The 21,342-nt window shown below is 39.5% G+C and overlaps 2 protein-coding genes across 9 annotated transcripts in view; one reads left to right on the top strand and one right to left on the bottom strand.

The window, feature by feature from the left end:
* Nucleotides 1-2,946, top strand: part of CUL1 (cullin 1) — a 53,746-nt gene extending 50,800 nt beyond the window's left edge. For 2 of the 3 annotated variants that reach the window (XM_015618637.3, XM_019005712.2), the window contains exons 20-21: nucleotides 438-543; nucleotides 1,301-1,753. In XM_015618637.3, coding sequence (XP_015474123.1) covers nucleotides 438-543; nucleotides 1,301-1,498 — 304 coding nt within the window. In that variant the 3' untranslated portion in view covers nucleotides 1,499-1,753. Of the gene's footprint in view, nucleotides 1-437; nucleotides 544-1,300; nucleotides 1,754-2,320 lie in introns of those variants that run through there. The other variant, XM_015618639.3, reaches the window with a different exon arrangement.
* Nucleotides 2,947-4,933: 1,987 nt separating this feature from the next.
* Nucleotides 4,934-21,342, bottom strand: part of EZH2 (enhancer of zeste 2 polycomb repressive complex 2 subunit) — a 49,796-nt gene continuing 33,387 nt past the window's right edge. For all 6 annotated transcript variants that reach the window (XM_015619435.3, XM_015619431.3, XM_015619430.3 and 3 more), the window contains exons 9-20: nucleotides 18,483-18,574; nucleotides 17,323-17,563; nucleotides 16,729-16,898; nucleotides 16,261-16,355; nucleotides 10,578-10,618; nucleotides 9,281-9,406; nucleotides 8,731-8,909; nucleotides 7,772-7,867; nucleotides 7,068-7,149; nucleotides 6,199-6,279; nucleotides 5,999-6,083; nucleotides 4,934-5,269 (exon numbers count right to left, since the gene is read on the bottom strand). In XM_015619435.3, coding sequence (XP_015474921.1) covers nucleotides 5,209-5,269; nucleotides 5,999-6,083; nucleotides 6,199-6,279; nucleotides 7,068-7,149; nucleotides 7,772-7,867; nucleotides 8,731-8,909; nucleotides 9,281-9,406; nucleotides 10,578-10,618; nucleotides 16,261-16,355; nucleotides 16,729-16,898; nucleotides 17,323-17,563; nucleotides 18,483-18,574 — 1,349 coding nt within the window. In that variant the 3' untranslated portion in view covers nucleotides 4,934-5,208. The remainder of the gene's footprint in view (nucleotides 5,270-5,998; nucleotides 6,084-6,198; nucleotides 6,280-7,067; nucleotides 7,150-7,771; nucleotides 7,868-8,730; nucleotides 8,910-9,280; nucleotides 9,407-10,577; nucleotides 10,619-16,260; nucleotides 16,356-16,728; nucleotides 16,899-17,322; nucleotides 17,564-18,482; nucleotides 18,575-21,342) is intronic.

Genomic DNA, 21,342 nt, shown 5'->3' with positions numbered 1-21,342 from the left:
AGATTTCTCCACATGGTCAGAATCCAGTCTGTAAATCAGAAGGGTGATTCTTTTTCCATTGATTTCCTTTGTCCCCTTCACTGACTCCCAAACTTCTTACTACACACAGAAATGGTTTGAATTCAGTGTTCAGTTTTACAGGGCTAGTTAGACCTCACATATCACTAGGATGGATTCAGTAAGATGTGAAATACATGGACACCCACTAGAAAGGTATTTTGTTTTGTTGGTTAGTTGTGGGCATTCTTTATTTTAATTTTTTTAAACTTGAATAGGAGTGTCTAAAGTTTACAGAAGAGCAAAAGTCCCCTATTGTTGTAAAATAATTATGGTGGTCTGGCATTTATTTTGGAGTTGGGTTTTGTTTGGAGTTTTTTCTGTGTTTCTTTGGTTTTTAAACAGTACAAATGTTCATTAACTTCTGCTTTTCTTGACAGTAAAAAATTAAGGGTAAACATCAATGTGCCAATGAAGACTGAACAGAAGCAGGAGCAAGAAACCACACACAAAAATATAGAGGAAGATAGGAAACTACTGATTCAGGTGACTTATTGCAGAATGCTGTCATGAAGTTAGAATTGCAAATTTGTAATCATCTAATGAAGCTTCCTAATTTTTATTAGAAGACAACATGCCATTGCAGTGCACTCTGTTAGAGTTCAAAAAATGTGTTTAAAATGGTGTTAAAGGTGACTGGAGTCTGTAGTAGAAATTCTGGAGGAAGGCATTTCTACAAACAGGATGTGTTCTTCACATTTGTTCTAACCTGATGTTCATGAATGTTTGGGTTCCTTTGATGCACACATTCACCAGACCTTGTCCTGGGTGAAAACTGAGTAATAAAGAACTAGTAATACCCAGGCAGTATGAAATTACCAGTGGATCTGTGTTAGTTCATTTGGAATCCACTTGAGAGGCAGGGGAAGAAAATAAAGAGGGACCACTCAGAGAGTGTCACAGTTAAGGTTAAATATATAAAGGCTTTTTGCTACACAAGTAGTTTTGTGTGGCTCCTGTTACCATTGGTGCTATTATTACTATGACTGACTGACTGTAAGTGCAGTTCTAAAAATTCAGGTGTCAAAACCTCTTTTGATGACTCTGTTCTGTGGAGACTCTGAGTTCTTGAAGTCTGTGTGAGTAACTGACACTCCATGGGCAAGCTTCTCCCCGTCTGGTGCTTGAGCTGGTTGTGGTGGTGCTTCTGCAGGGGCAGATATGATTTAGGGGAGTTCAGTGGCTTTACACAGAGGGACAGGTACTTTGTTCCTAAACACACCTTCCCAACTTTGCTGTGCAGGCTGCTATTGTGAGAATCATGAAAATGAGGAAAGTTCTAAAACACCAGCAACTGCTTGGAGAAGTGCTAACGCAGCTGTCCTCAAGGTTCAAGCCACGAGTTCCTGTAATTAAGGTATGTGAGACCCACATCTCTGAACCTGGATTCCAGGAGGTGAAGAGGATATATAAAGAGACAAAACACATGCTTTTGAATTAAAAAGGAAAGCTAAGGAGATAGGATCAGCAAGGACAGATTTTTTGAGTTGCAAGTAGGGAATATTTTAACCAGAAATACTGTATTTCTCTTAAGGTAACATCCGTTTTTGCATTGGTGGTAAAATAGTAGCTGGATTCCATCTTTTCACATCAGTGTCAGCTTACCATAGCCCTTGATGGGCTTACCTTTTGTTCCCGCTCTTCCAGTTGTGGGATGACAGTCAGACTTAGGGTTGGTTCAATAAAACAGCTTCCTGCTTTCCTTTACAGTAAAAATGTTGGGGAGGGGAGCACTGTATTTAATGATCTACTCATAATTATATTATTCATTTATGTATATTAATTGCTTTATCAGTTTAAGTGAGCCCACCAGCAGTTTTTACATCCCCAACCAAGGGGTATGTGGGGCAAAGGACAGGCAGTCAGAGCAATTGCATAAACTGGCACCAGTGCTGAGCAGTGACACAGGCAGCTCCTCACTGCTGCCACTGTCTTTTGTGACCTTACATAAGCTCTCTGCATCTTGGTGTAATTCTTTATTTGCTCTCTTACTATGAAGTTGCTCAGCATACCAATTATCTCCCAGTCACACCCCTGGAATAGCATCCAGTAAGTGTAGTTCAGTTTAGATTAGCAAAGCCTTCTGCTTGGATGTGGTCAGGACGAGGAGAGTGAACTGCTGTGGTTTGTGTCCTTTGCTTACTCCTGTCCTCTACTTGGAAGGGAACTCCCCCAGGGGTGAAAAATCAAAGTTTGGAGCAATCCCAGAGAGGGCTTTTATGCCCATGTCCCACCTCTTACCTTCGTTCTGTTCCCCCCACAGAAATGCATCGACATCCTCATTGAGAAGGAGTACTTGGAACGTGTAGATGGTGAGAAGGACACCTACAGTTACTTGGCTTAGCATTTTTATTAGCAATTACCTGACTGTGTGACACTCGGCAAGTAGGTATGTGATGGAAAGAATGAAAGCGACAGAACTTCATAGCAGCCACCCTGCTGCCATTTGGACCTCCCTTTTTAATGACTGAGACCAGGACTCCATCAGCCAGTCTCAGATTTACATCAGAACTGCTCAGGATTGATACATTTCAAGTATGTAAATATGGACACCAATGCCATTTAACCTAATTTAAGAACAGAAAGGAATCAGACCCTTCTCGTTTAAGGGTTGCATGCTACTGCATTTAAATCAATACATTGGCTATATGATAAATAGCTGCCATCACAGGCAGCACTTATACATGTTGGCAGCACTTGGAGAGCAAGTCTGAATGGACCCATGTGTAATCTGCTATGAAAAACCATTTGTATAGTGTGTTTCATTTTTTAATGTGTGATAAATAATAAAAAAAAATTTAAAAGATTTCTGTACAAGTTGCATTTGGTTTTATTAAGTTTCATGACTTATCTTTCTAAATGTAAATAAAAGGTATAATGGTTATGAAAGCTATTAGAAATTCGTTTTGCTTTTCCCCCCTATTTTCTGGTGCTTTAAGAACATTTTGTTCTCTGAAGATATTGTCATCTATCATTATCTGTGCACGTTACTTCTTTTTGAAGAGGAAACTCTTTCAAAATAAAAGAAATTTGTCATGATTCCACAAGATATGCAGCATAGAAAATACTCAGAATATATGTGGCAATGCTTGGTCATCTGAAATTGGAGCTGGTCTTAATGTTGCTCATTTTGCTATAAAGTGCATCACGCTTGCATAAATGCTGCCTAGAGTGAAGGTTTAGGCTGCTCATTTCTGTGACTGGAGCAGAAAATTGAGTGTGTTCCTGAAGAACAATTCCCATTAAATGCAACCTGTGATTGGAATTAAAATACTTTCAAGTGTTACTACACTTGATTGACTTGAGGCCTGGCTCATTCTACTTTTCTCATGACATTTTATGAAATGAGTATTGGCTTTTCACATGCTACAAGCAAAATGCTGCCATCCTCACAGGTCTCATTTTTGGTAATCTATATTTTCTAATATTGATCATGAAACAGAGTTAACTCCTGTAGCTGTTTTACCCTTTATGGAAATTGTGAATTGTTCAGTGTTCCTTCTAGCAGGAAAGGAGACAAGTTTGGTGTTGCTGATGTTTCTCTCTTGAGGGAAACTAATGGTTACAGATGTGACTCTGGGTTTAAAACAAATCTTATGGAGCAGTACTATCTGTGATCCAAACTGATTTGGAAAAAGGGTGGGGTGTCATCTGCACTTGAGATTTTGTATGCTTGCTATTTCTGTTATGAAAGAGCTCACGACTGCCATTAGGGGCAATAGAAGCATCTTGCTGCTCAGTTCTAAAATTGCTTTTGAAAATTTAGAAGAGTGGAGCTGGTGATGCCTCGTAAATATTTTTTTCTAAGATGTAGTTTTGTATTTGTAAACCCTTCTTACAGAAAATACAGGCCTAATAGATTTTTTTTAGCAGGATGTGTGTGCTATGATGACAAAGAAGCAGCCTGAATTCCTTTCTTAGTTGGAAGGCCAGAAATCACCTGCTCTCAGCTGACTTTCCAAGCCCTGGGCTGGTTAAAGCAGTGCTTTGCGTACTGTGCATCCAGGTTCAGACCAGGAGCTGCACTCTACCCAAAGAGGGAGAAAATCAGGTTTTTACTTTTGGACTGTTCTTTTACTCATGAACTCTTTGTTCTTACTTGGGCCACCACCATGGTGGAGGGCATGTGGCAGCTGCTGCTGTACATGGAGTGTGGAAGCAAGAGCTGAACTCAGCCCCAGGCTTGGAGCCCCCTCAGTGCAGCAGGTAAATTGGTCACCATGGCCAGAATGTCATGAACTCATTTTGGCAATAATGCCACCCTCTGCCTGCCCTCTGACTCCAGCTGATTTGACCAGAGCATTGTGATCTTTGCAAGAGGCTGCAGAGTTCACAGTCCACTAGCAAGAAATAAATGTGGTAGCCCTTTACAGAGATCTGGCTGCAATTTAAATTATCTTGGATTAAAAACTATACATTTCTCTTCTGAATCTCTTAATTTTATATATATATATATATATATATATATATATATGTAATTACTGTTACTCATCATTCAGTATTGCTTCAGAGAAGCCACAGTGAGGGCACCTTGTACCACACTTGTCTCGAAAATAGAGTTTGTTTATGAAATCACAGCTATTCTGGTAATTGTAGGAGTTTCTGGGCTGCAGCCATTATCCCAGAGACCATGGATGTATCTGCATGCCAAGGGAGCAGAGAAGCTGCAAGACCACACCTGTGTCACTTGGGCACTGCAGCACCACAATCACCTGACTGGCAGCTTAACACTGCTTGCATCTTCACTCTGATCTGAAACGTGACCCAAAGTAACCATAGCAGGAGACAAGGGTGGAGCTGCCTTTGCACAGAACTTACAGGTTAAATTCAGATTGCTTTCTCAAGGGGCTGACACAAAATTCCAATTCAATTCCAGTAAAAATGAAGAAGTTCAAGTATCCTTTATTCAAGGTTGAAAAATGTACCACACCACATTATTGCAAAAGTTCATAGGTACAAAACACTTTGCAGCTGGTGAGAAGGCAATAAAAAGTTGGTTTTTTTAAAATTTGTTACTATAAATTACTGTTACAGTACTTTGCAAATACAGAATTTCAAATTGCATCATTTTTATTTTTCTAAAATTGCCCACAGTACTAGAAATTCCTGAAGATAAGGCAGCTGTTTGTTTAAAAGAAGAGGTAGCTGGTGTCAAGGGATTTCCATTTCTCTTTCAATGCCCACATACTTAAGGGCATCAGCTTGGCTATATCTGAAATTAAAAAAAATTTAAAAAATAAATAAATCAAAAACAGTATCATGGAACATTTCAGCTTCATTGTTCTGACAGAATGGCACTAGAACCTGGAATTCACTCAGATTTCCCATTGTTTCCTCACCAGCTGTGGTGTTTCTTTCTTGTGTGATTTTGCATAACACTGCTGATGCACTCAAGAAACTACGTTCAGTAGTGTTTGATCAAGAGGAGATACAAATCACTAAAATTCCATACTTTTTCACCTTGAATCTCACAGTCCTGAAGTTCATTTTCAGTACTGGAAAGCAACTGCATTTCTCAAGGTTAACCTACACAGTAGTGCCACTGGACAGTTTACTTTTTGTCAAGTGAGGCAATTGTAGAGGAAAGTAAGAAGACATCCTTAGCAAGCACTTGTCTGTAGTAATTCTGAAATTACATTCTCTGAAATTCTTGCCTAATGATGGGGGAGTTAACTTGTACTGGTACCTAGGGAACCCAACCAGAGAAAGTCTGTTGCCATTTGTCACTACGCTTTGCTCTGTACAAGCTGCTGTTCCAAGTTTGCAGGCTGTTAACCAGCTGCTTTCTCAAATCAGTCTTCCTATGGCATTTGGGTTAACAAAACCAGTGTGGGCAATGTTGCCTCTGCTGCTCAGGTTGCAGGGACCAGGCAGGCACAGGAATTAACTCTGAGCTGTGCAGATACTGGAAGCTAATCCCATCTGAAATCTGTCCACCCACCTGTAGTCAAAGAACAGTTCTTCACCAGTCTGAATGGCTCTTTTAGCAAATATTCCTATTCTGTGATCGCCATTAACCATCATAACTGTTTTGAAAGAAATTATTAAGTATGTTAGTACAAATACTGATAAAATGCAGGCTAAAGAAATATCTCACAGTATTTCATACATTGATGAAAAGCAAGTAAACGTGAAACTTACCTTTTGCATAGCAGTTGGGATTTACTGAATGGTTTGCAAATCTAATTTTGTTGCCCTTGCGTGTTGCATCAACCACAAAATCTACGGGGGGCAGAAAGAACAACAAAACCCACAAATGATGGATGGGTCACCTACAAGCACATTTTTGAGTTTAATACCTAGTGTGCTTGGATCTTAGCAGCTGGAGAAGATAACAGCACGGCTTTGCCCATGGAAGAGCTGGCCCACCACCCTACAACAGCTGAACTCTGCTGTCTCACACTGTGCTTTTCCTTAACCTCCTGCCACGGTGGCACCACCTTAGCTTCTCATTGAAGCCTCTCTACCTTTATTCCACAAGGACAAGCTCCATAAATATGCTAAATCAACACTGACATAAAGCAGCAGGGTTCTTTAACTCGTTTCAATTATTTTCTAGTATTTTATGCTTGACAGGGGGACGTTTGTGTTCTTTTAGTGGCAGCAGCCACATAGCACATATCTGTGTGGCTTTTTTCTCCCCAACACAATTAGCACCGTAACATACTGCTGATTTCATTCACTAAAATTACTTCAGACAACACCTGGCAAGCCTTCTACATTCTTCCATCTACTTAATGTCTGCACATACTTTACTCCATGAAGTTCTACTCCTCTTGTATAGTTGCTTGTGCAATAGGCTCCATCACTCCATCTAGCTGACTAGTGTTTAGACAAAAAAAAAAAACAACCCAAAGACTAGCTATCAACAGGATGAATCCACACACTGATAGGGAAAAATGTGTGGAAAAAAATTCTCATTGCTGGCTGCAGAAGAACAGGGCTGAACAAAATGTTGATTATATGTACTTTACTGATGCTGCCAAGGGTTGCAACTAATGCATACATACCATTATTCAAGTTAAACAGAAAGCTGCACATGTATTTGTCGTACACTTTTCCTCTTCTGTCTGCCTCATCCTGAGAAATAATCTGAAAGAAAGACTACTTGTAAAAAAGAGAAGCACTCCTCCATTGTGTGTAACCATAGCAGCTTAATGTCAAACCTCCCCCCACAACCTTCTGAAAGACAGGTGGGAGATTTTTATTCTCTGAGATTCAAAGTATTCCCAAACAAAGTGTTCTTTTCAGCAAGCATTCTGCACTTACCAAACATCCATGCCTTGCTCTTCGCATAAAAAACTCTTTCAGAGCAGCAGAAAAGCAAGAATTGCTTCTCCTCCCAAAATCAGGACTGCCTACCTGACTCTGACAGTGTTTTATTGCTACAGAATATAGCTTAGTGAAAGCTCCTACTGACTGACTTTCAGTACTACACTAAATGATTTGCCACCGAATTCCAAACATGTCTGAACTGAAATTCCATCTAAGATAAAAAGGACATTCCAGCCTCTCCTTCTGACAAGAACCTGTTTCAAAATTTTTGTGACATTTCAGTTGTGTAGCTCCTGGGGTTTGAGCCTGTGACACTTAGTCAGGCACATGGCTCTGTCTGAACGTGATACCAGGTTACAGACAATGGTATCCCATGGTCAGCCCCTCTCAATGCATAACTTCACCAATTAGACTCATATCCAGTGCTCTCCATCCTTACCTCACCACAGTACTCAGAGATGAATTCATTCTTCTGTACAGGATCTTTGATAAAAATTCCCCAGCCTGCCACATCTGAAGGTGCCAATAGTAAATGCTGTGGAACAGAAAAACCAAAAAGTTTAGATATGCTTGGCTTACATTTGAGTTCAGGGTGTTTTTTTTCCATTTTGTTTTGTATCACTTAGTGAAATGTATATACTGGGACTCTAGGGAGTAGACAAATCCAGAGTCTTCTAATGAACAAACACACACTGAAATTACAGTGTGTGGATCAGAAGATGCACGTAAAAGAAAAGTTACCAAGTATTTGAAAACTAAATTAAAAATCTTAGTTTAGCCATCCCAAGACACCTTGAAATGAGGGGGTTGCATAAAAATTCATTTACTAAAGACTTCAACCTCAAAAGGTCTGCAGACAAAAGCCCACTACTGATTAACTCAGTAATCAACTATTTTGTGATAAGATGTTCCAGAGTAGAAATAAACTTTGTCTTATTTATTTATTTGCTGGAACTGAAAGGACTTTCAGAACTTAGTAGACTGTATACAAGTTTATACCTTAGAATCAACAACTGAATAAAGAAACAGCTTCTAGACTCTGGGATAAACTTCTTTATGCTGACCTGGGGAAAAACTGCTGAGGTATCACTTTAAAACACCAGCCTATTTGCAATTAAGCAGCAAAGCCTGAATAGGGAAAAAGAGATATTCTGCTGCAGTGCTGCACAGAAAACACTAATTGGTACATGACAAAATGTAGATAGAGCTTAATAGCACCACATGAGCAAGCTAACAAGTCACAACTCCCTTCCTTGCTGTTTGGTTTGGGGTTTTTTTTTTGTTTTCTTTTCCTGTTTGGCAACGTGAAGGCAAAGAAATTCCATTCTCTGGTTTGAATATACAAGAACATCTCAAAACCCAGGCAATAGAAATGCAGTTGTATAACTCTGGACGTACTTTTTTGGATCCTCTCTGAATGCTGCAGTTCTTGCAAGAAACATTTTTGCTGTCCCAGTGGTCAGCTGCTCCACAAGTCAGGCAGAGGTCAGGATCACACTCACGGACAGCCAGGTAACAGGGGCACTGCTTGGTGTTGCACTGTGCTTTACAACGACACCCAGGAAAACGATTTTGGCCTACAGAGGAATGTGCGGAAAAGAAAAAGAGCAAGTATGAAAAAAATACAGTGTAAAAATTAAGACTGTGTAGATAACAGCATGTCAGAATATTGATAACACAGCCATTGATATCTGCATAGGACATTCAGAAGTACTGCAAATTCTCTCCTTCCCTGATCTTAATTACTCTTCCTCCAGTTTAAGTCTAAAGACTGCTTCTGACCTCATGCAACGGCCAATCACAGTGACCAAATTAAACTGAACGTGCTCAAACTGTTGGACACAATTTGCTTCTCCTGTAACTGCAGTATGGACAGACTTGGTAGTACACAGCTCAATGGTGGGACAGTGAGACAAGTTTAGAGATAACTTTTAAATGTTTTACTTACATTCTGAGCTGCACTGACAAAACTTCTCACAGAAGTTTTGAGCAATTACACATGGGCATGAGCTATCACAAGGCTGACGTGGGTGATCACATGGCTGATAGTTGTAAACGTGATTCGATGACCCATCTGAATAAAAATAGCAACATTTTGTAAAGTTGAAAGTTGCAAACAAACAATATACAGTTCCCCTTGCAGTAAGGCAGAAATTCCCTTTTAGTCATTTAACTAAGAAAGCCCAAACATGAACAAAAAACCCAAACCCACAACGAGTGGGGTATAAAACCCAAAAGACACAGAACCAGAAGTGTAACATTAGTGAGGTGTTTTACACCATTACCTGCCTTCCTAGTGCACCTCGTTCTGCCACTGCTCAGCTGCTTTGAGTATTCAGAGCTGTAAACCGTTTATGTGGAAAACTGAGAAACGAAACTACAATGGTATAATTTCCTCTCTGAACATGTTTTGGAATAGCACTGACATTATTCAGCAAAGTAAATTTGCTTAAATACCCAAAGCAATTTTTAATATGGAACAACAGTCAACTTTCAAACAGGTAACACTAGCAATGTAATTCTATTATTACTAGTATTATTAATTATTATTATAATTATTATTCTACCACTGTGCTTTCCCAAGTCAATTTTCCAGTACAGACAATGCCAAAGTCTTCTAGGCAAGAAAGGAACTACGAGGGGCAAGCCTTTACTTACAGAGCAGATAGGAGAATTTGGTGCTATATAAATTATATTTGCTATTAATACTCCTGAGCTTGTTTTGGGTTTGCATGAATTTGTAAATTTGTAAAAATGCTCAAGTTGGCAATCAGCAACAAAAAAGGAGAGACAAATTGATCAATTATTTATGCTGCTAGAAGTCCCAATCATTCTCAACAACTTTTCAGAGAACTATTTCTAAATAAAGCTGGCTTACAAAAAAAAAAAAAAAAAGGCACTTTCTAATGCAGCTCATATCCTTAATACCTTTTTTACCTCTGCTTTAATGAGGCCATACTAGAAAGACTATAAACTCAGCCTCCTTTCCTTTTTATGGAATTACACAGAGCTCTTCCAGCTATGTAAACCGAAGAGTACCTTTTTTCTCTATAATATGTATAGCAAGAGTTTATGTTTTTAATTTTCATTCCCCTACGATTTCTAGCTCCCCATGGAACATATATAATGGCCTAACATTAAGAAAAACAAGCAACCAGGCCCCCCCCCACAAACAACCAAAACCAAAAAAAGCAATTGTAGAATCTTAAAAGTTCAGGACATAAATTGAATGGAAAGATGCTAACCCTTTTTCAGCTGTATCTTTCTGCAATGAGCAGCCCACAACCTGCAAAAACACAAAACAAACAAGAAGGTTGACAGGAACTCCTCCTGCAGTGGGCTGGGAAAGGCAGCTGCATCTTGCACCCACAGTTGACTTAAGATGGGAAAGTTTCTGGAGACATGAACACCTGCTAACTGCACACAAGTCAGAGGGGCTGCAGCAGAACCACACTGTCCCAGTCTCTTGGGCTTGACAAGATCAGAGCTCTGCAGGCTGCTCCCCCCGCTCCCACACCACTCCTCTAGTCCCAGCATTGTAGAGATGAGCAGTCCCCCCCAGCCCAGCCTAAAGATGCTTAAATCCAGATGGCCTTGAAGGAAACCCTGCCAAGAGCAGGCTGCTGGAGCTGCATGGGGCAGGCAGGAGCAGCAGCGAAGGAAGGATACGAAGTTGCAGATCTGGAGGGTCATGCCCGAACAGAACAGGGGATCAACACAGGACAGCTGTTTGCTTCACAGGACTTGGCCCCAGCACCACTTTGGTTGTCACCTACAGATCACAGCCAGGTCCTACCCTTCCCCTGAGGAGCTCCAAGTACTTGACAGGAGACAGTGTCTGCCTGGCACAGCCACACTGATGGGACCTCAGTATTCCTTCTGGCTGCATGCTTTTCCCCAGTTGTCCTGTGGAACTGCACTGAGCCTTTCCCCTCTGCTTCAAAGTCTACACTCCTTTCCCTTCTGTCCTTAGTTTTCCTTCAGTGTCCCCTTTCTCAGGTGGCCCACCCAAGCACACCCTTTGCCAGAAGTGGTGTTTGTGTTGTGTGGTGGATTTTATTGTTTGCCTTGGTTGCTTTGCTGTGGTTTTTTAAAGAGTAACACAACATAACTCACTATACTTGAAGGTTCCTTCAAGTTACATTTATCCTTTATTTTGTATCCATTTCAGATTGCAAACTCTTTGGCCAGGGAATGTCAGCAATTCCATAAATGGTGTGTCAGATACAATCAAGCAAAAACACCTGACTGGACCTTCAGTACTGAAAGGAAAATCAGACTTTTAATTTCAGTAGCCTTAAAATTAAAGGAGAAATCAGTTGTTTAATTTTTTTCTTCTTCAATTCTATGCATTTTAGTTACCACCTGTATTTCAGTGAACACACATAACAAAAAAAAAAATTGATCAAGGATTTTCAAAGTTTATACTTCTTGGACTTCCTCAGTGTATCATATATTGTCTAATATGGGAGAAGCCTCATTCCTTGGCCAAATAATACATTGCCAGCTGCACAAAGCAACTTCACTTTCTCTGCAGATTTACTGAGCTGCCCAAAACACTCCTGAACACAGGTAACTACAAGATCCCCAGCACAGAACACCTACAAAAGCTATTCTGCCTTTCAGTGAATGCAACATTCTTCAGAAGTTTGCACTCTGAGAAAAATATTTCCCACTCCAACTACTTAAATAGGACTTTTTAGCTGCTACTTCTTTCATAAAAGCGTAGTAGCTTTTACTTCAACCAAATGCTGTGCAGGGCTCTCCGACAGCTTCAGATAAGTAAGATTCTCTATAAAATTGTCCTTCTAAAGCATTACTATGAGATTTAACTCAACAACCAACTTTCTTACAAGCACTGAAGGAGCCCATACGAATTAGAAACCCACAAAGGCCGATTTGTTCAAGTAACCAAGGCTGAGGGGAAGGAAGAAGCCCAGCATCACAGAGTACTGTAATAAATAGATGACATTCCTTTTAAGAGTGATTCACTCTAGAAGAAAAGGCTACCAACATATATTTATGAATTACGAAACACTGACTCTGCAAGAAGACACTTCCCATACACCTGAAAGGAGTGCAATTTTGACTTAAATTACTCTAATGCACAAGCTACTTTCTTTCTTGTCTACCTGGTATTTGGAAAATATAACATACCACATTTTTTAACAAGTCTCTCATAGAAATTTTTATGTCACCCCAAGATAGTAAGAACCTACTAGCACAGCAAACACTTAAAAGCATTCTGTGGCCAGACTTATAATACTCTTTCATTATCATTAGCAACTTTATTTCTTTTCCTAAGGTAAGCACTATCCTAATACTTTAAATGTACACAAATGTGCATACACATCAACAAAGCATTAATAATAACAAGTCAAAGCATAAAGCAAACTACAGGTGGCAGTCACAATGGGAAAGGGATCCATCTGCTCTGCCCCTCTTCTGGAGAGACTGGAGTCACAGGACAGTGGCAGCAGGAACTGTGGGGAATGACACAAGGCAAGAGGAAGCAGGCTGCCAACACTGACCAACTCGACAGCAGTTTTGACTGGCACAATCCAATAGTATGTTCACTCATTGGCTTGTAACTTCCAAAAACTGCTGCAAAGCACTGCAAGTTCCCCTGGTTAGTGCACAAAGCTGGAGCCCGAGCAAGCACCATACTAAAGGCAGAGTCATTTTTTTATCTACCCTATATAAATCTGCCATCTCAAACAGAATGCAAGACCTTGTCCCATGCAGCAGGAAGCAAAAGCAAGGAAAAGACAAAGCTGGGAAAGCACTCACAACTTGAAGCTTCATTGCTTCATTTAAAAAAAGCCAACTGGAAACTCTGTGGCAGGTTTCCAAGCAAGCCAGTGGATGTGTACATCTGGTTGCTGACATCTGCAGGAGAGCCAGCTTAGAAAACAAGTTTTTCCAGAAGCATCACGACAGAAGCTGTCAAAAATACTGTTCTTCTCTCCTAACAACCTACTAGACTGCCAGTGGTTTTAGGCAGCAGCAGTGTCAGCCAACCCAGCACTAAAAACACTCTTTGGAAGAAGCTGCTCCAGCACTTCTTGCTTTGCACAGGGATATTCTGCTATCAGAAAGAGCACTAAAAATTCAAAATACATGCCAATTATGTTAAATATGTAGTTGAGTCTTTGCAGTGTTTGATTTTCTGGCAACACTCCAAGACTTCAGTCCCCCAGATCATCTTATCCACAGCCTTCCCACCACTCCAAGACTCAACCTTCCAACCAGGTAGAACATAAGAGTATCTGTGCCAACACCTCAGCTGCACCTTTTGCCTGATAACAGTGAGACTTTAAATCCCAACAAAAAGGCATCCTGAACTCTTGGCAGAACTACATAAGCTATTCAGACACATGCAGTGAACAGCAGTCCAGCAGAAGGTAGGTACAGAAGGAGGAAAATGAGAAAGCAGGGGGGAAAAAAATAAAATATTTCAAACAAAATTACTAAGTGGCCTCTGAATAGGGGATGAGGAAGAAGAGGAAAACCAAAATAATAAAGAAGCAGCTTTACATGGCTTTAAAATCAGTACCAAAATAGAGGAAGGAGTGCTGATTAGTTATAGCAAATTCAACTCAGCTCCCAGAAATGGAAGAAAAACATACACATGAAAGAATAAACAGTACTGAAGTACACTCCCCCTCCAGCACACATCCATGCTTTTCAGAGTTCTTTCTTTGTTCAGGTTTTTTACTGGCTTCTATGCAAATACTTCTCATCAAAGCAGAGTTTTCTCAACATACCAGGATAATCTGATATATAGGCCAGGTTCTGACACTGGTTCTCCAAAAAGCAACTGTAAGTCTTCTTCTCCCACTGATCAGTCTTATTATGGCTATCTTGACAAAAATTACACAGGAAGGAGGGAGACAAGACATTTCTTTATCCAAGAGGGGTGCAATCTTGCAAGCTAGTTGTTCAATATGCCCATATGGGCAGCAGGATGACATAGGGAACAGGCAAAGTCTTGCAAGAAAATACTTTATCTGCTCTCAAATCTGTTACAAGAGGCCAGCAAAAGCAGCCTTTTGCTGCTGCTTTTCCCTCTGGTGATGCTGCTTTAGCTCAAAGCCACACGCACGTGGAAAACCTGCAGACAGCTATGAGCCCTGCAATGGAAAAGGAAAGGAAGGGCCTTCCTGGCTCTAGGACTGGACTTAGTCTAAGAGTAAACTCAACAAAAAGAAAGGTAAGAAACAGGAAAATATTTCCAGATGGTTGTCCCAGTTGCTGGCTGTGGGAGATCTTCAGACTGCTCAGGTTACAGCAGGACGTAGGCGGGCGAAACTTCTTTCCTTTTTGAAAAGGCTAATGCCATAGAAGAATGGAGACAGCTTGACTGTCACATATTCTGGGACATGAAGTCTGTAAAATTATCTCCTTCCTTCAATGAGAGTTTAAAGAATTACAAGGCATTTCAAAACTAAACTGCCACCACTGAAGTTTTTATATTGGCAACAAATAAAAAAGAATATCAAATCAAGAAACCCCATGCAATGGAGTGTGCTTTCATTTACTTGGGAAGAATACCTCCTAAACTAAAATAGTCTGAGAACTACTCCAAAACAATGTCAGCCTGGTAATCATACAATCCATTTCAGCTGCAAAAATACACCTGAGCCTTTTAGCTGCTCTTTTTAAATAGATGCAGTGGCACCATTTTTACGGCAACTTGTATGAATCTGACAGCAAGTTAATTCTCAGCTGCATATTCCAAACTTGTACCATGGCTAATAACCTAAATTTAAACAGCCAAGCCCACCAAATGCCCAAACACTTGAAAACTGTGCCAAGAGCATTAAAATCAATAGCTTTTGCTGAGAACAAAATCTCTTCCAGATGCTCACTCAATCTTTTCCCAGCTCACGTTGCCTGCCTCTATCCTACAAAGCAGAAATATTCTACTCCACGTCAACAGGATCTTTGAACCAGTTCAGGAATTTCACTGGGCCTGGAAATAATAAATAGACAAGCTAAGACAGAAGCAAGAAGAATTGATGGGAGAAGAACTTCAAGGACAAACTTGACGGAAAATAAGGAAAGTTAAAGGCAGAAATAGGAAATTATATGGAACAAAAGTGTACTTACTGCTTGCTAAAGAAATGTTTTTGCTAATTTTCAGTCAACTTTTTATCTCCTATGCTCTTATCTCTCAGAATAAAAATAATCAGTGCAGAGCTGCATTTTCCAAACCTCAGAATTCTCAAAGAAAAATGCATTTCATTGACAGACAGTAGCCACCAAGCTTTGCAATTTCAACAGAAATTGTGTCAAATGATCTTTGTGGATCCAGAAAAGCATAATTCTGTTCTTCATTGCAGCTTCATTTCAAATAAATTTGTTAACCTGGTTCTTTAGTTGGTGTTCTTGGTGCTAATGAAACTGGGGTGCTACAAAGGAATAGTCTCTCCTAAAGAAAGAGAAGGCAATCCTACTAGCTTGCTATCTGAAGCTTGCTAGAATACACTTCATCTTAAAAAAACCTGTAAGTTTTAAGATTAAAATACCATATAATCATTACTCAATCCTATTGAAACTCTTCTAAATTTAATGTTTATCACTGTAAAAAAAATAGTTTCACCACACTACCTTCAATGTTGCAACAAGCTGCATAGGTGATTTCTAATCTAAGCAGAGTTTTTACTACTCACATCAATACACCTACAAGAACCTGGCTATTAAAGTTCTTAAAAAGAAAGGAAAAGGAAAGAGAAGAGAAAGGTTATACCTGCCAATGCAGTAAGACTTGTCTGAAACTAAACCACCATTTTGTTTCATTGCTGCAACTTTTGGTTTTGGAAGCAAAAGAAGAGTTGCACAACTTTTCCTCCAAACCACTTTCTGTTCTGATCCCCTGTATCTCCAATTTATTGTTATGCTAAGGGTATTTAGTAACAGATTTACCTGTGTTTCCTTTTCTTCTTTCTGGGAGGAGTATCAACATCTTCAGCAGGGACTGGTGCAATAATACTAGATTCCTTTACTCTAAACTCATACACCTAACAAGAGATACCATAACACATCCACGATAAATCTCTCACTAGTACAAAGTTGCTCAAATTCTAAGTTAGTATGATTTCCTCCAACCAACAACTTACAGATTATATCCAGTCATAGTCTCTTTTCAATACATTTAAAGTTGCTTATTTTTGTCATTTAAGAACTGATACTCTAATTTAAACCTCCTGTAAATTTAATTTAAAAACAATTTTAAAACTAACTTTTATGTATTTGTGGTATGAATTCTGGACATTCTCGGGAAAACCAAGAAAATTAATTACTTTTCCCTTTTAGTAATCAATACTAGTATTTGTATACTTTAGCTTTAAAAGTAAATCACTATGATTCTTAGCAAGCAGCTTCCCTTCTTACCTGTCTGCATGTTTTGGTCCCAATCAGTCTGGCAATTGCACAGAAGTTGTCATAGTAGGTGCCAATAAGAACTCTAAACATTGAAGCTTCTGCACCACTCCATTCCACGTTCTCAGGAGGCTCAATATTTGGTTTCATCTTTATTGGTGTTTGACACCTAGAATTTGCTTCTGTAATGAATAATTGAGAGTAAGGCTAAGTTTCAAAATTTACACTGCCCTTCAAAATGTCAAATCATTAGCTGCAGTTAAGAAATATCACAGGTTTTCTGCTATGTTTCCTAAGTGCCAGAAAAAATGAGCACTTTTCACATGCCTCTTACAGAAGGTAGCAGTAGCTAATCAAATTACATGAGCTACACATAAATTGAGACAATATGGACATTCTCTTACAGCTTGACTGAACTCATATTATTATTCTGTCCTTTCACTCCGTTCCATACATTCCAAATGCATATTTTTGAGGATTGCACAGCTCGACTTGTTTTGGCTTTTTGTTGTTTTTGTTGCATTGGTTTCTTTGTAGTTTTGGTTTTGTTTCACCCTCTCAAGCACTACAGCTCACTGAATGAAGCAGCACTGACACCAGCCTTACCAGAGGAACTGGAGGTTTCATCTTTCTTTTCCTCTTCCTCTTTATCGTTGTTTTCCCCGCCGGTTTCGGTGCCAGCCTCCCGATCGCTGTCCGTGTCCTTCGACTCCAGAACGTTTATGGTGGGCGTGCTGGGCCTGCTGGTGTTGTTGGGGAGCCGTCCTCTCCGGCGGCCGCCGGGCCGCTTCGGCGGGGTCTTGATGCGCTCCGCGGTCAGGGCAGCCGCAAACTCCTTGGCGCCTTCCTGAACGCAAGACAGAACGATTCACAGCAAAAGAACCAAAAAGCGTTTTCACTTGTGGTCAGGGCTCATGGGAGAACACCTTCTACTTGCACACTGAGTAACCACCCATTCTTCTACAAAATAATCACGTGCCCCAAAATTCCAGTTAAAGGCGCTCCGACCATGAGCACAAGTACTTTTGATGCTACTGTGAAAACAAATCTACACTTACAAAGTACTCATGTCAGTATTTCGGTTCACCTTTTACTTTGGCTGCCAAGTGAAAAATAATTCAGCAGTCAATTTCTATTTTCCCAGATGACAGAAAAACATTATCATTTCCCACAGAAAACACCCATAAAAACACAAGAACTCTTCTTGCATGTGGCACTTAAAAAACATGAGTTCTGCATTTTTTAAAATGCAAGCATTGGTAACTTGTTTTCTAGTAGAAAGGGGTATGACAGTGTAGCAAGTTTTCAGATGGGGAAAATTACATAGTTTCTCATACTAAAAAATTTAGGCGAACTATGAGAGAGACTTGAAATTATATTACTAATTAAGAGCACAAGTTCCAGACAGAATCAGCCTTTGGTAAACTAAAAAATCCTTTATAACTCTTAGTTGTGATATAATTTACAAGACAGCAAAGCCTGCAGTTTCTTGACTATATTGGACAGAATAACAGCACCACCATTATTAGGTGGTAGTAATCTTTCCTCCCTACAAATATCTCAGGCTACATCTCCAAGTATTCCTACTTAAGATGACCGGAGGTTATATTTTTTCTCTTGCAGCAGATGAAGGTAACATACTTGACTGCAAATGACCCACAAGCAGATGCACTATCCTAGATCCAGCATGTCCTTAAATTAAGTATCCTGCTATACTGCAGCCAACACGAACACTCAGTGAGTTTTGACATAAAAAATTATCTTACCAAATGTTGGTAACAGTGAGGTCCACAAGGCTTATTATCTAATGCTGTTTCTGTATTCTTTCGTTTATAAGTATTGGGAGTTGCATGGAATGCTGTTGAATCAAAACATCACACTTTTAAGTTTTCATATAAAAATACATTAAATAACCTCAAACTGTATCCAAAGCACAAGGTTACCAAGATTTTACTAAAACCAGAGTAAAAATACTAACAAATGGGGGGAAAAAATGAAATAAAATAAACCCCATGTAGTGACATGACTTACCACTTAAATACACAGAGACAGTACATAGGTAAATTTCACATATCATGGAATGGTTTGAGTTGGATTAAAAATCATCTGGATCTAATCCCTCTCTGCCATGGGCACCTTCCACTAGACCAGGCTGATTAAACCCCATTTAGCCTGGCCTTGAACACTGTCAGGAATGAGGCAGCCACAGCTTCTCTGGGCAACCAGTTCCAGTGTCTCACTTCCCTCATAGTGAAGAATATCTTCCTAAAACCAAATGTAAACCTATCCTCTTCCAGTTGAAAGCCATTATGCCCATTTACATCAGCAAATATAATCATCACCTTTGTTTCATGTATCAAGGAAGATTTGGTGCATCACCCTTTCCAAAAAAGGAAAAGACTTTACTTTGTTGTCATGTTAAACAGAATTATTCAGGGCTTCTCCTATTAATGATCACCTCTTTTACGTGTAAGATTCAGATGGCAAAATTCTATCTCGTCAAAAAATCTGACCCCATACACGCTTTGGAAAGGTAATAGGACCCACTTTACATTTTCATCAGTGAGAAGGACACATAAGCATTTTTGCTCTATTAGTTTATCAGCACTAAGCTGACAGGATATAAGAATTCTTGTATCCCAGCTGCAGGGTAAAAATAAGTTAGCATTGCACAGTCACTCTGGATAAGTGAGCCAAGTCTGCACCTTGAGAAGTGTCTGTCCTGTACCTGAGGACTGTGTATAGCTCTGTAAAAGCTGCAGAACAGTGACTCAGAAAGGAGAAGAACTGGGTATGTTACACATGCAACACGAGCACCTCGATAACAGGAGGGCACAGCTTCCTACCCATTCTCTTTGCCAGAGCCAGCTCTCCTCCCTGGCAATCCCTGTCTCCCAGCAGGGTTTTTTCAGAGAAACTGACTTTTCACAGTTTTGCTGGAAGTCTTGGGAACTCCTCTGTACCCCTTACAGAGCTCTTCTGAAGCCTGGAAAACGTGCCATTAGACTCTCACCAAAACTCATACATTCATGCTCCCACATTTTATTAGGAGCTTTTTGAGATACTATCATTAGTTTTCTGCAATTGTCCTTTGAAAAACAACTCATCTGTGCTCAAGGAAAAGTTACGTTGTTTTTTATAGGGAGATAGATATCAATAAATACTTTTTCCCTCTAAATGTGTTAACAGTGGCATACAGAACTGCAAGGAGCAAAAATAAAGAATGGACTGCAATTTAAAAAAGAAGAGACTGCTCAGTCTAGCTGTCTGTTTGCTAATGCTCCATGAAGATGCTTGACTTAAAATCTTCAATTTCCAAGCTGTGCAGAGGCACTTATGTCTGCAGTTTTACCACAGCTGCAGTTGGGCAACTGTAACTTACAGTGAAGGTTATAAAAATTCAGTGAATATAAAGTGCCAATATGTTCAAAAGAAAGAAGAAATCTCTCCCCTCTTACCGATATTAATCTAAAAGGGCTGTTCCACACCAGCACCTCACATATCTCCATCATTAAGCCATTTCTTATTCATCTTATTTCCAGATCATGCTCCAGGCTTCTCTCTCTATGTCCACTATACTTTAAAGACTCAACTTTTTACATGCAGTTCCTTCCCTGTTAAAACATGTGGGCAGAGCCCACGTCTTCCCAAACAAGGCTTTTAAAAGCAAATTTCATTTCAGTGGTTGGGTTTGCAGCATAGCTCTGCAAACACTTGTTTTGGCACCAGTGGGAAGGGTGACCAGTTACATCTTGGAACCATCGCTTCAAGTTTGCCTCCCATAAAGGAACGTGATTTGAAAAAAATCAAATAATAAATTCTATAATAGTGTGCCTGAATTAATGACAGCACCACATGGGAACCCCTCAGGAAAGCAATGTACTCTTCCAAGGCTTTCTCAAAATGGTATAAATAATACAAAAGTATCACTAAGGAAACATTATATCCCTTTCTCCAGACAAATATATTTGTTATACCTTTTATAAATCTGGAAACACAAAAAAGCTTTAATTTGCTATATATGGGCATATAGATATGCGAAAATTATTTACAAGCAAGTATAGGAATTTAATTTATGTATATTGTTGCTGTAAGTGCTCTTTCTTCCCCCAGATTCCAGTTAAAAGCTCTCATTGCTATGCCACCTCTCGTTTCACATATGCTTCAAGTTTTCATATATTCTGTAGGTAAAATATGTTACACTTTGTTACAATAACAAAGAAACCATGCAATTTAATGCCAGGTTATTCCAGCTTTTTCCATTGTTTAAGAAACAACAAGATGATGGGAGTCCTTTATCCAAAAGGGGGGGGGGGGAATAAAACTCCCATGTTTTTCAACAGTGCATCTTTACATTGGCACAGCATACCATTTTATTCAGGATTTTTTTTCCACTAAACTGTTTTACTTTCTCTTCATACCATAAGGAAAATGATTTTTCAGCAATGCAAAAGAACAGTAAAACATTTGCAAACCATGATCTGTACCAGTCTGCTGCAATGTACGAAAATTAAAGTTATTCCTTTTACATGTCACTTGCAGATGCAATCATTTTTCTCACAAATTCATTTCTGCAATGTCCTAAAATGAGTATTTTTTTGGAAAACTGTTTTCCTTTGGAAAATT

Source organism: Parus major, chromosome 2 (assembly GCF_001522545.3).
Source record: "Parus major isolate Abel chromosome 2, Parus_major1.1, whole genome shotgun sequence".
In the NCBI taxonomy this organism is placed as follows: Eukaryota; Metazoa; Chordata; class Aves; order Passeriformes; family Paridae; genus Parus; species Parus major.
Note: the sequence above shows the minus strand (reverse complement) of the source record. Positions and strands in the feature narration are given on the sequence as shown.